At 42.5% G+C, this 12,408-nt stretch overlaps 1 protein-coding gene across 1 annotated transcript in view; it reads right to left on the reverse strand.

The window, feature by feature from the left end:
- Positions 1–12,408, reverse strand: part of FER1L6 (fer-1 like family member 6) — a 114,508-nt gene that overhangs the window by 15,970 nt on the left and 86,130 nt on the right. Inside the window, exons 32-36 of the mRNA XM_058668364.1 lie at positions 6,932–7,102; positions 4,421–4,581; positions 1,973–2,115; positions 831–919; positions 289–387 (exon numbers count right to left, since the gene is read on the reverse strand). Coding sequence (XP_058524347.1) covers positions 289–387; positions 831–919; positions 1,973–2,115; positions 4,421–4,581; positions 6,932–7,102 — 663 coding nt within the window. The remainder of the gene's footprint in view (positions 1–288; positions 388–830; positions 920–1,972; positions 2,116–4,420; positions 4,582–6,931; positions 7,103–12,408) is intronic.

Genomic DNA, 12,408 nt, shown 5'->3' on the forward strand with positions numbered 1-12,408 from the left:
GCTACATTGTGAGTTTCACTTGACAAAGTTTAGTTATTGAACCACTAACTAAATGATTTCTATAATAGGATTTTGTCATGAAAACTATTTCCTTAAGAATAATTATAGCAAAATAACCAAATACAACAGATATCTGACGAATAAAGTAGCCTTATCTGATGGAGTGAGTAAGATGAGCTGCTTCTGTGGGATGTGGAAATTGCATCTACCATCAGGCACAGATTTGGTTAGAGATAAAAGGAGCAGCAAGAATAGGAGAAGGGAGGGTGGAGTTTTTCTTGACCTTACCCTTTAACATAAATATCACTTGATTTTTGGCCTGTGAAAATGTTCTCATCTTCCAGAATGACATCCTCGGTGTTCCAGATGATCACTCTGAGTTCATACCTGGGGTGAAGAGGACAGTGTCAGGCGACACCAAAAGTCAAATCAGCTGCTGTCCATGTGCTGTTGGAATCCACGTGCTTTTGATCTGAACGAGTCTATACCTTTCTAAATTCAAAAATATCAACCATCGAAGGTATTGGTTCCATCAGAACCAAATATTCCAAATGGAGATCTAACAGTTGCCATGGACACTGAGTTACTTGAAGATCTTTCTTCCATTAACCAATGTTGTTAAATGAGAAACTTGAAGCTCCAAAGCCCCTATCATAAGACAGAACCTTCACTTCTATCACCAACATAGTCATCACCCACTCTGCTGAAAAGGTCCAGATGGAAATTCAGGGGTGACTCTCGGGTACTTCGCAGACACCCGCTCAAACATGAGAATATTTTCATCAGCTATCATGACCTTGTTTACTAAATACAGCAAGCAGTTGGCTCACCCTTTGGGTTTCCTTGGTGAAATGTCAACAGGAGGTCCAGGTTGAGGCATGTCCTTGGGAAACATGTCCACCCACATCTGTAGGCGGCCCTTGTTAACAAAGAAGACAAGAAGACTTTGAGCTTTGAGAGAGTTAGGGTGTGAACGAGAACATGCAAAATTAATCACTCACTGTTTTTAAGGACCCATCTACTAAAAATGAATATTTAATATACCTTGGTACCTTTACACATATATAAGATATTTACTTACAAAGAACTTTGATTTTTATCTGTATTTAGTCAAACCATTTAAGTAAACCTTCACTGAGCACTTACAGCTACTGCATTATCCCTACGGGGTGGATGTTAGTTCTATTGGCCGGCAAAAACACCTCTCACCCTCATTTACACAAACAATATACAACACAGTATGCATTCAATACCCTTGTCTGGTCATTCTAGAAACCCTACTCTTTCTACAAATTCTTAAGGAATAAAAAATTTTTAAAGTGGCAGTATTGTCTGTCACGAGTATCACACTTTATTGCTTCCATTATTCTTTAACATCCATTATTTCATCAATGCTCATTCCAGCTGCTCTTTTATTATGCACATAAAGAAATGAAGGCTTAGAAATGTCAAGAAGACAATCTCTTTTGAATGCCTTATCAAACTCTTTTGATGGAATTCTGAGACTTGAGAAACTTCAAAACCCATCAGGTGTGCCCAGGTGTCTGTCTCACACACATGACTACACACTTTCCCCAGAGAAGCAGTAGTTGGTGGCTTATTCTGCAGAACTGGCAAGAATAAACTGTGGAAAATAAGTGATTAGAAATCTGGGTTGGGAGTCAGAAGGAAAGAGAAGATGAATTTGAATAAAAACCTTATATCTACTAAACTCTTACATAAACGATCTCACCTATTTAGCATGATCATAGGATTGTTTATCCAAATTGGGACCATTTTAAGAGTGAATGAAGGTACCATTGATACCCAAGTCACAGGGCAAGTGTTTTGATGCCAGTAGCAACCCACACCCCAGGGACAACCAAAGATGTGCTGATCCCTTGGAGAAATGAAAATTGTCCCTGGATGAATCCGTTACCCTAGGGCATACAGGATTAACTTTAAGGGACAATGACAATGTTTCACCCACTACCTGCTCCATTCCTGGCTTGTCTTTGTGATAGAGAGGCCGAGTTTCTATGTGCTCAGGAACCAGCCTACATCCAACCTCTGGGATTTCCTGCCAAGAATGTAAAACCTTGAGGGCCAGGTGCTCATAGGACTCCACTGTCTCATCTGCAAGAAATACAGACAAAGAGTGTTGTCGGGTGTGTGGTTCACCAAGGAGACAGTGAGGACTGTCAGGTGCATTTTAAACACTAAGCTTCATTTGCATATGAAGGTGATAAAAGTCAGCAAAACAGAAACAGATATGGGAAGAAGTGGAGGTATAGTGGAGGGATGATGTAACAGAATGGAAACTTAAGAGAGGAAAACAAGATGGATTGCAGGAGAAGCCAGGAGTGAGTCAGTGGGGGCACAATACACCTCCTAAATCAGATTCTAACGGTGCTATATGCATTAAAATCTTGGCTTTACAGTCGTGAAGAGGGCCATTTTTGTTTGTTTTGAAGGCATGGAACTGCCTGCTGCAATCACAGGGTGAGAGAGTCTGAGGAATCAGAGGCCTAAAGAAAGGTGGTGATATGGACACACTGTTTATCAATGTCATTTTTTTAAAGATTTATTTTTATTGGAAAGTCAGATATACAGAGAGAGAAAAGACAGAGAGGAAGATCTTCCATCTGATGATTCACTCCCCAAGTGGCCACAATGGCAGGAGCTAAGCCAGTCTGAAGCCAGGAGTCCAGAGCCTCTTCTGGGTCTTCCATGCAGGTGCAGGGTCCCAAGGCTTTGGGCCGTCCTCAACTGCTTTCCCAGGCCACTACTAAGAAGCTGGATGGGAAATCTGCCGGGATTAGAACTGGCACCCATATGGGATCCCAAATATGCAAGGCAAGGACTTTAGCCACTAGGCTACCGCACTGGGCTTTATCGATGTCTTCTGTCTCCACATTTTTGCTGGGCTCTCCCTCCTACCAGCACTTGCTCATAGGAAGGCATCCCTGCTCTGTTACTCTACCAAATAAAGTCATTCATATTAAAAACAAACAGCAAAATAAAGACATGCTGGCATTCAGAGTCCAGAGTGAGGCAAAAAGCATTAAAGAATATCATCTTGGCCGAGGTTAGAGTAGTCCCAATTGATACAAGAAAATCAAACTTGGCTTCAGGGTGCAACTGGGGGCACAAAGAAATCTCCCAACAGCAATAATTATAATCAGAAGGGGCTGATTGGGATAAACAAGCAATCAGTAAACAAAATCCTCATTATGAAGTTTAATCAGTCAGGAACTCATCTTAGGAATGTAATTTAATATTTTTAAGTGTCAAAAACATAATTGTTTGGACCTGGCCTAGCAACCTAGCAGCTAAAGTCCTCGCCTTGCACATTCTGGGATCCCATATGGGTGCCAGTTCTAATCCCAGCAGCCCCACTTCCCTTCCAGCTTCCTGCTTGCGGCCTGGGAAAGCAGTCGAGGATGGCCCAAAGCCTTGGGACCCTGCACCTGCATGGAAGACCCAGAAGAGGCTCTGGGCTCCTGGTTTTGGATTGGTTTAGCTCCAGCTGTTGCAGCCATTCAGGGAGTGAAAAGGAGGTTGTTGGAATTGAAAGTATAAGGTCAAAAGGAATCCTGTCTCAAACTGGTGGTGGGCAGTATGGTTTCAAGCATCTTGTTCCCTGCCTGTCACTGGGCTGTTTGCACCAAAAGTTCCTCACTAGTTACAGGAAATGTTTAAACATGGAATATGTGGGCATGATAACATTTGCATTCTGCTTCATTCATGTGAAGTGGCTTTTTTTCTCATCCTAAAAAGGCAGATGCCTCTTTTGGATCCTTGTGATAGGTCCTGTGGTTCTCATGTGGAAAATCCATTTTGGGCATTATGACGGTAGAGTTGTTGATATAAATATTTATGGGATTATTGGAGTTATATCCAGTTACTTGTGTCACAGACTAAATATTCATTTTATGACTCTTATTTTCTGATGCAATAACTTTCCTTTTATGAGTTCAACCATAGAAATGTCAGAAGTGTGCAAATATATGTATAAGGAGTTCATTGTTGCGTTAATTGTGCAATATAAATAGATGGCATAGTCCCAAATGGAATATTAGCAGCAGTTACTCAGAAGCACAAAGAATTATCATAATCTACTAAAAATAGAAAAGACAGGTTACAAAAGTGTAAGTGACACATTTGTGATTCTTTTAAAAAGCAACACATCATATACATATGTGTGCACTGGTATACACACACACACACATACACAGATTGCAGTGAAATTCATCCGCATGAATGTGAGAATTAGAAGTGATTCTCATTTTCATTATCCTTCCTACATCACCATATCATCCAACCCAATCATGGTGCATTGCTTTTATAGAAGATGAGCCACAGACTCCTCATCATAGACACAGCTGGAATCAAGCTTCCCAGAAGGACGACATCAGCAGAGTGTGCTGCAAGGAGTTACCAGTGTCCTCTTCAGTGAAGGCTGTTTTCCCAGGAAAGACCTTGTTTCCTATCTGTATTTCCCCAGGGCGAAAGTAGGGTCCATCCAGCTTGTTGTCTTTGCAGAGTTTGGTGAGAATTTCCGTGGGTTTCGATGTGTCTCTCCAGGCATTGTATCCTTCTCTGAAACGTGAGGGAAGGTCAGAAAGGGTGAGGCTGGTCTCCCTTCGGAGACAAGTTTGGAGAGCCAATGAAAAGGGTCACTCAAGTTTAGTCTGAGCAGTGTCTTTCATACTTCCCTGCCATTCTATATGCTCACCAATGGTGCTATCATTTCGTTTTCTCTTTTATGCCCAAACACATTTGTGCACATAGAGTTTGCATGTGGGGTAGGATTTATGAGTAGCTTGACACATTGTTTTTACAAGTAAAGAATCGGTGTTTTATTTATTTGAAAGGCAGAGACATAGAGAGAGACAGACAGACTGAGAACCTCATCTGCTACTTCACCCTCCAAATGCCTGCAATAACTGGGACTGCGCTCAGGTTGAAGCCAAGAGCCAACGACACACTTTGGGTTTCCTGGGTGGAAGACAAGTACTTGAATCATCACTTGGTCTTTCCAAGGTGTCCGCTAGCAAGAAGTTGGACCGGAAGTCGAGTTGAGACTTGAACTCAGACACTCCCATGTGGGATTTGGGCATCTCAAGTAGCATCATCGCTGCTGCACCTGTTCCAGTTTGAGTGTTTTAAAGTTATGTGCTTTTCTTTAAAATCACGTTTGGAAATAAAATTCACATAACACAAAATGAGCCATTTTATAATTGATGAATTTGGAGGTCTTGAAGTACATTCACAATAATATGCAACTATTTCCTCTAGTTCCAAAAAGGATTCATCACTCCTAAAAGAAAAACCTGTATGTATAAACCATTTGTCTTATTTCTCTCTTCTCAAATCCTCTGTGATAACCTGTCTGCTCTCCATTCTCACAGACTTCCTTGCAGGTCATCTTGATTTGTTATTTGTTGGGAAACAGACATGAGGCTGCTACTGACTCTCAGAGAACAGCCCAGCTTATCCTGTCCATGTCTCTGCTTTTCCTCCACCCCTTCTCTGTCAAAGTCACATCACAGGCAGAAAGCCTTCGTTTGTATTTTCCTGGTGAATTTCCTACTACTCAGTTTCTACATCCTTCCATTTACGGTAGTTGAAACAAGATTTCTGGTTAAAAAGAGAGAGAGAGAGAAAAGAAAAACAGAAACGAATCAATGTGCAATTAGGTGCTCCCTCATGACCAAGATAAGCTTGGATATCTTTGCTGTTTGGGTCACTGGACCCATCATTTAAGAAAACATAAGTGTGGCTTTAGCAATAGAACCATAGGGAAGGTTTCCTACCTTGTGTCACAGAAGGGTGCCCAAGCCCAGCCAAAGAAACACACACACACACACACACACACACACACACACACACACACACACACTTCCCCCAAACTAGGGTGCTTTTGTCTTGGTTTGAAAACATCTTACAGTGAATGCAGATGACACCCTCCTGAATGAAACTGTTCCACTCTCTGGAAGATTCATTCTTAGGGGTTTCAGAACAAAGGATGCACCGCATTTGCTGTGGTCTCCTGTCCTGATCTCCCTGGGAGAAGAGCTAAATTGCTCTCTGAGTGGAATTCCCTTTGGGACTTGGCACGGAGGGCATGGAAGGCATGGAGACACTGATCTGGCCCTCTATGCCTCTGGAACAGCAGGCCATAAGGTGTGATTGACAGGTGGGTTATGGAGGGTATAAACACTCAGTCCCCGTCAGTGAGACCACCGCAATCCTTCCCAAGAGACATTTGGATGTTCATGAGAGGTATTATTTCGTACTTGGCATATTGTCTACATTTTCTACCATGAATATATGTTCTCGCATATCTAGGAAACATTTTTTATGCTGTATCAAATGAGTGCTTTTACATGTTTCTGAAAGAAACATTTCATCTTCCCCCCTTAAGATATCAGATACAACGTGGTTTTCAAACAATAAAGCTGTCTGTATTTTAAAAGGAAACAGTTCAAAATCGTTGAGCACATGAGATGTGGGCCGATTCTTCCTTCATTTGTAAAATGGGGATAATAATAAGTCTTCGAGAGGACTCAGTGAGAGCCCCTGTGTAATGACTTGATTGCCAAGGACATGCATGAATATAAGCAATAATTAGCTGGGCCCGTGGCTTCTGAATGATATCGATCATACCTTCGGTATCATTCCCCAGTAGGGAAGCTGCTCATTAGACGCAGTTGGTAGATTGAACGCATTACAACTCAGACTCCTGAAGAATCTGCCTTGGCCTCTACACTGGCACTGACTTCCCAGTCCTAACAATTTTTCAGAGCACAGGTTGAATTTACCCCAAACAGCCCTGCAGACATGGATAGAGCCCATTTGACATATGAAAACTGATCCTGGTCCAGCCTTCCTGGAGATGGACAATCAGGAGGTGGACTCCAGAGGCCTAATGGAAGGGAGGACTCACATTTCATACTGGCTCTGCAAGCCACAGATGGCCCGGTGTTTGCTGTAGAAGCGGTTCTCCAGGTCGATCTTGGTCTCGCCAATGAGGTCGTCTGTTCCAATGATATCATGGTCATAGATCAAGATGGAGAGCAGGGAATCCTTTGGGAATGTGGCCTGGATTTCAAATGACCTGCAGTCCAAACAGAGGCTTTAGTGTCGACAACTCTTGGGATCCCAGGGAACTTTTCCCCAGCTTCCCTAAACTTACTAAGTGATCATCAATTCAGTTAATACTTGGCAGATAATTTGTCAATGAGATACTACCAATTTTGTCAGTTTCCAATTGTCCTTTAATGCCTTAGTCAGTTTTCAGTAGTCAATACTCTCCCTATCTGTGGGTGATACCTTCAGCTAAGGAGTTTTGGTCTCAAACAGGATGGATTTTCAACCTTGGTTTTTAGTGTGCAATTTTCCAATTGAAAAGCCTTCAAAAGTTATTTAACTTTTTAAACATCATTATGCATAAATGAGGAAAATTGTCTTCTTTCTTTCTCCGTCTCTCTGTCCCTTTCTCTTTCTTGTTTCACATCTCTCTGCCTCTCCAAAAACAACATGCCTTACTTTCAACTGGTGCCCAGTAAAATGCCTTTCTCTTTCCCTTTCATTATTGCTTCATAAAGGAACATCAGGTGAATTTCTCTGAGATGAAAACTTGATTCAAGATGAAAAATCATGAAAACACAGAGCTGCAGTTTTTCTCCAGCTGTGCTGAACTCTGGTCCTTCTAGGACAGGGAGTTGGTTGGAAAAGAGGGCCCAGGATGCAGCACAGAGGGAGAGCAATTGGCCCACTGTTTCTCTGTGTGTTCACATGCAGAGCCACTAAATTCTGATACTTACTCTCCAATGTGGCAATGGCCATAATCCCAGCACATTTCAGAGTTAACTCACCTTTCCCAGAGAAATTAAAGCAGGGACACTCCACAGCATCAGGGGTTGTAACTGACTGAAGTCACTCTAACAGGCCAGGCATGTGGCTGTACAGGCAAGAAATCCCATGTGCCTTCCACTAGAAAGTATAGTGTGTTAAGGTTTGGATTCTTAACTGCGCCTGAAATTCTGCGCCTGATGTCTGCATGGGAAATTCCATCCAGGAAGGACTTGATGAATGTTTGTCTGCCCCTGGTAGCCATAACAGAAGGTTTGGTTGCTACAGTCTTTCTTCCCAAGCTATGCTCACAGATGAACCTCATCTGAATTTTAACTGGAGCTGCATCAAAGAATTAGCAAAATACCCTACCAGGTTGGACTCGAAGTTACCCAGGGAGGATGTACACCCGGAGAAATGTGCACCAGTTTGTGTGTCTTTGAGATACTATCTCCAGAGGTGACAGTTTTGTCAAGAAAGACAATGCATTGTGGTACAAAGACAGAGTTGGTGAAGGAAGGTACACAGGGCCTCTAAGCCTCACAGCCAAGCTATCGCATTGGCCTTTTGACCTTTCATTCTTTCTTTAATTTATTCATTTAACCTTTTTCTATATCTACTGTGTGCCAGACACTGTGGATTACAGGATAAGTAAAACAATTCATTTTAGTGGAAAAGACAGATAAGAAAATGTTGAAATGAGATGGCAGGTGTTCAGGCAGCATGATAGGGAGGGTGTCAAAGAGGACATGTGTCTGGCTTGGGGCTGGGGATGCGGGAAGTAAGAAAGTGAGGAGATAACTGCAGCTAGGACTTGCATGCAAATAAGTAGCACTCTCCTGGCTGACGATCTATAGCCCTTCTGACATTAACATTTGATTTAAAACACATGATATTCTCCAGTTTTGCAGACCCCAAGGGCCATGCACTTTTCTATTGTAACATACATCACACACAGGATCTCATTCTTGGATTGGGCCTAATTTCTTCTTGAGGGTATTCATTGAAAATAGGATCACAGATCAACCTTTTACCACCTCCTGCCTAGCATCTGGCACACGTCTGTCTGATTGGAAAGAATAGAACCTTGCAAACACCTCACAGTATGGTGGTGGTGATGATTGTGTGTGTCCACTTGGCTATACTGTAATCCTTAGTTATTCACTTACGTACTAACAAAGGTGTATCCATGGTTATCGTCTACCACCAAATGACTTTGTATTTAAAGATTTAGTTTATTTTCTTCAAAAGGCAGAGTTACAGAGAGAGAAGGGAGACAGAGAGAGAGACCTTGCATCTATTGGTTCACTCCTCAAATGGCTGCAATAGCTGGTGCTGGGTTGGCTCAAAGCCAGGAACTTCTTCTGGGTCTCCCATGTGGGTACAGGGGCCCAGGCACTTGGGCCATCTTCTGCTGCTTTCCCACATGTACTTTCCTAGCTAGATTGAGAAAGCTAACAGTTAGAACTCTAACCACAAGCCATATAGGATGTTGGTGCTGCAGGCGGAGGCTTAATCTGGTATGCTATGGTGCTAGCCCAACCAGATGTCTTTAAACCAAGGAGATTCTAATTAATCTATTGTATGAGTTTCCTCCACTAAATAGAAGACCTTCAAAGCAAAGCAAGAGTCTCCTGGGGAAGAATAAATTCTGTCTTGTGTTACAAACTCTGTGCCTGCCTAAGTTTCCAGGTGGCACACGGGAAATGGCTCAATTTCTCAGCTCTAGTGCCTCAGAATCAGTCTGTTTTTGAAAACAAGGTCTTTATGGGGGAAATCAAGTTAAAATTGGACCATTATGGTGGGCACCAATCCAACAGGATTGATGTCTTTATAAGAGGAGGAACTTGACCCAGTTAATCACAGAGAGAAGACCTTGTGAAGAGAAAGTCCTAGATTGTATCCATGCACCTAGACTCCAAGGAGCACTAAGGATCTCAGAGGCAGCATGGTGACTTAGCTGATTAGTTCTCACCTGAGGCAATGGTATTCAATATAGGCAGCAGTTTGTGTCCTGTATGCTTCACTTCCCACCCAGCTTCCTGTTAATGGCCTGGGACAGCAGCAGAGGATGGTCCTTGGGCCTTCATGTCCTTGGGCCCCTGGTTCCATGTGGGAGACCCAGAAGAAGCCCCAGAGCCTTAGCTCCAGACTTGCAGCCATTTGGGGAGTGAATTAAGGCATAAAAGATCCCTCTCTCTTTCTGTTTCTTTTTTTTCTGTAAAATCTGCCTTTCAAATAAAACTAAATCTTTAAAAAAAAAAAATACCAACAGAAGCTAAAAGTTAGCCATGGAATTGAACTCACTTGCCAATATCCTACTTTTAGTCTCCAGAAACTTTGATAAAGCACCCCAGGAAAATCTTACACACACACACACCCCCCCCCATTAGTCTCTCTCTCTCTCTCACACACACACACCCATTAGTCTCTCTCTCTCTCACACACACACACACACACACGCACACACAACTTCATTCTGTCTCAGTGGCAGAACAATGGTCATACTGCACAGCTCCTGCTGAATCATGTTCTCTTTCCAGACTCTCTGTGTGAGTCTTTCTACAACAGCCTTGTTTATTTCTCCAATCTGATGCCAAATATGGTGATGTGTCTGCCTAGCGTTTTCATGGGATTTGCCACACTCAATCATGCTTACCCACTGTGTCCTCCAAAATTTCATGTGTTGTGAACTTAATCCAAAGGTCAGATGTTGTATTTGGAGGTGGGGCCTCCTTTGGGAAACAATTAGAATGAGATGAGGTCCAGGGAGTGGGGACTCTGATGACATTAGTGGATTTATAAGGAAAGGAAATGACACCTGAGACAGTATATTCATTCTGACCCCCCATGTGATACCCTCTGCCACAGGATGATGAAACAAGAAGGCCCTCCCCTGAAGCCAAGCCATGCACTAGAACTTCTTAACTTTCATATCATAAATCAATGTAACCTCCTTTCCTTTATACATTACCCTGTCTCAGGTATTTTATGATAGCAATAGAAAATGCACTGAGGGACTCATTGATTTGATTTTATATCAATATTTATGCAAATTGAAAAAACAGACACAGGCAATAGTAGCTTCTCTGCGATTGTGAGAAAGTAAGTTCTGCAGATCAACCAGAAAAAGGAGGCTATGCCACGGTTGAGAGCCCCGCAAGGGCAAGACCTGAAGCAGTGAATGAGGCAGGGGAGTAGGAGAGCTGCTTTCTCAATCCACACACCAGTTCCTGGAGAGCTCATTGCGCTCCATGTTCTCTGTATCTTGGCAGCAGAGACAATGGAAAACATCCTGTGGGACCATGAGAGCTGAAGGGAACTGCCTAAGTCCACAGACACGCACCACTTTAGACATGGCCGAGTGGCAGCATCTCAGCAAATCCCATTGGCAGGTGATGAAGTTCTTCTGTACTACGCATTCATGCCTTTCACAAATACTATGAAGGCAGTTACTGTGTATCAGACTGTGTTTTAGATTCTGAGATCAAAGAGATCTTACAACCTAGTAGGGAAATGGAAGATGCCCAATAAATACACAGACAAATCAATCCACATCAAAGGCCATGGAGGAAAGAAAGCAAGGTAAGGTACCAGAGCACCAGAGGATGAGGATTCTGACATCTACATGTGAATACCAAGGTGGTGAATTTGTGAGAAGGGATTCCTTAGACCACTGTTGGCACAAGAACCCTCCATGCTCTCTGTTGGACCACTGTCAGACTAAGCCAATAACTTTCATCTCAAAGTAACAATTAAACACATATTCTACAAAGCATCCACACTTAGAGGCTTCTGGATGAAGCCCTGCAAAGCTGGAGGCAAGAGGGAATAATTCTCACCTTCTTCTCTTGCTTGCTTGCTACGGTCTTATAATGGGCATAATAACATCAGTCTGATGCATGACACTGTGGTGAACATAGCTAATAAAAAGTGACCAGCCAGCACTTGGCAGAATAACACACTATCTACATAAACAGCAAATAGCTGTAAAGGTCGTCTCTGGATCAGGGAAACAAGGGTAAGCTTTGCTGGCACAGTCGTTTAAATCACTCTCATTAATCCGGGCAGGCAAGATCATTTATTGCCTCATTTCCTCAGCAGCAGTAAAATGTAAAAGCCTAGTGCTGATCAAACGTCAGAGGGCCCAGATGATCACAGATGTGCAAATGAATTTAAATGAAGTTAATAAAGATTTCATCCTTGTTCCTAAGTTATTCAGGAAAAAAAAGAATTAAATAAACTTATGATGTACCACCACTGTAAGGATCACCAAGACAGAGAGGAAAGAAGCTGATGTGTCTTGAGCTCTGTATGTTAGCACAGACATTATACTAGGTTCTTCCCACACTTAGTCTTCTAAAGGGGCCCACTGTAAGACCAATGAGCATGGGCCAGGTTGTTGTGAACTTGGAAATTCCTGCATCTAGTCCACTTATACAGTGATGAATTCAGTGGGGTTTTAACACCTTTCAGGAAAACTAAGCAAAACTCAGGGATACAGTTCAATATTTTGTGCCGAGGCACCATTCCAACTGAGGGGCAAAATCAAATGCTAGAAAAAAAATT

The sequence above is a fragment of the Ochotona princeps genome, chromosome 9 (assembly GCF_030435755.1).
Source record: "Ochotona princeps isolate mOchPri1 chromosome 9, mOchPri1.hap1, whole genome shotgun sequence".
NCBI lineage: Eukaryota > Metazoa > Chordata > Mammalia > Lagomorpha > Ochotonidae > Ochotona > Ochotona princeps.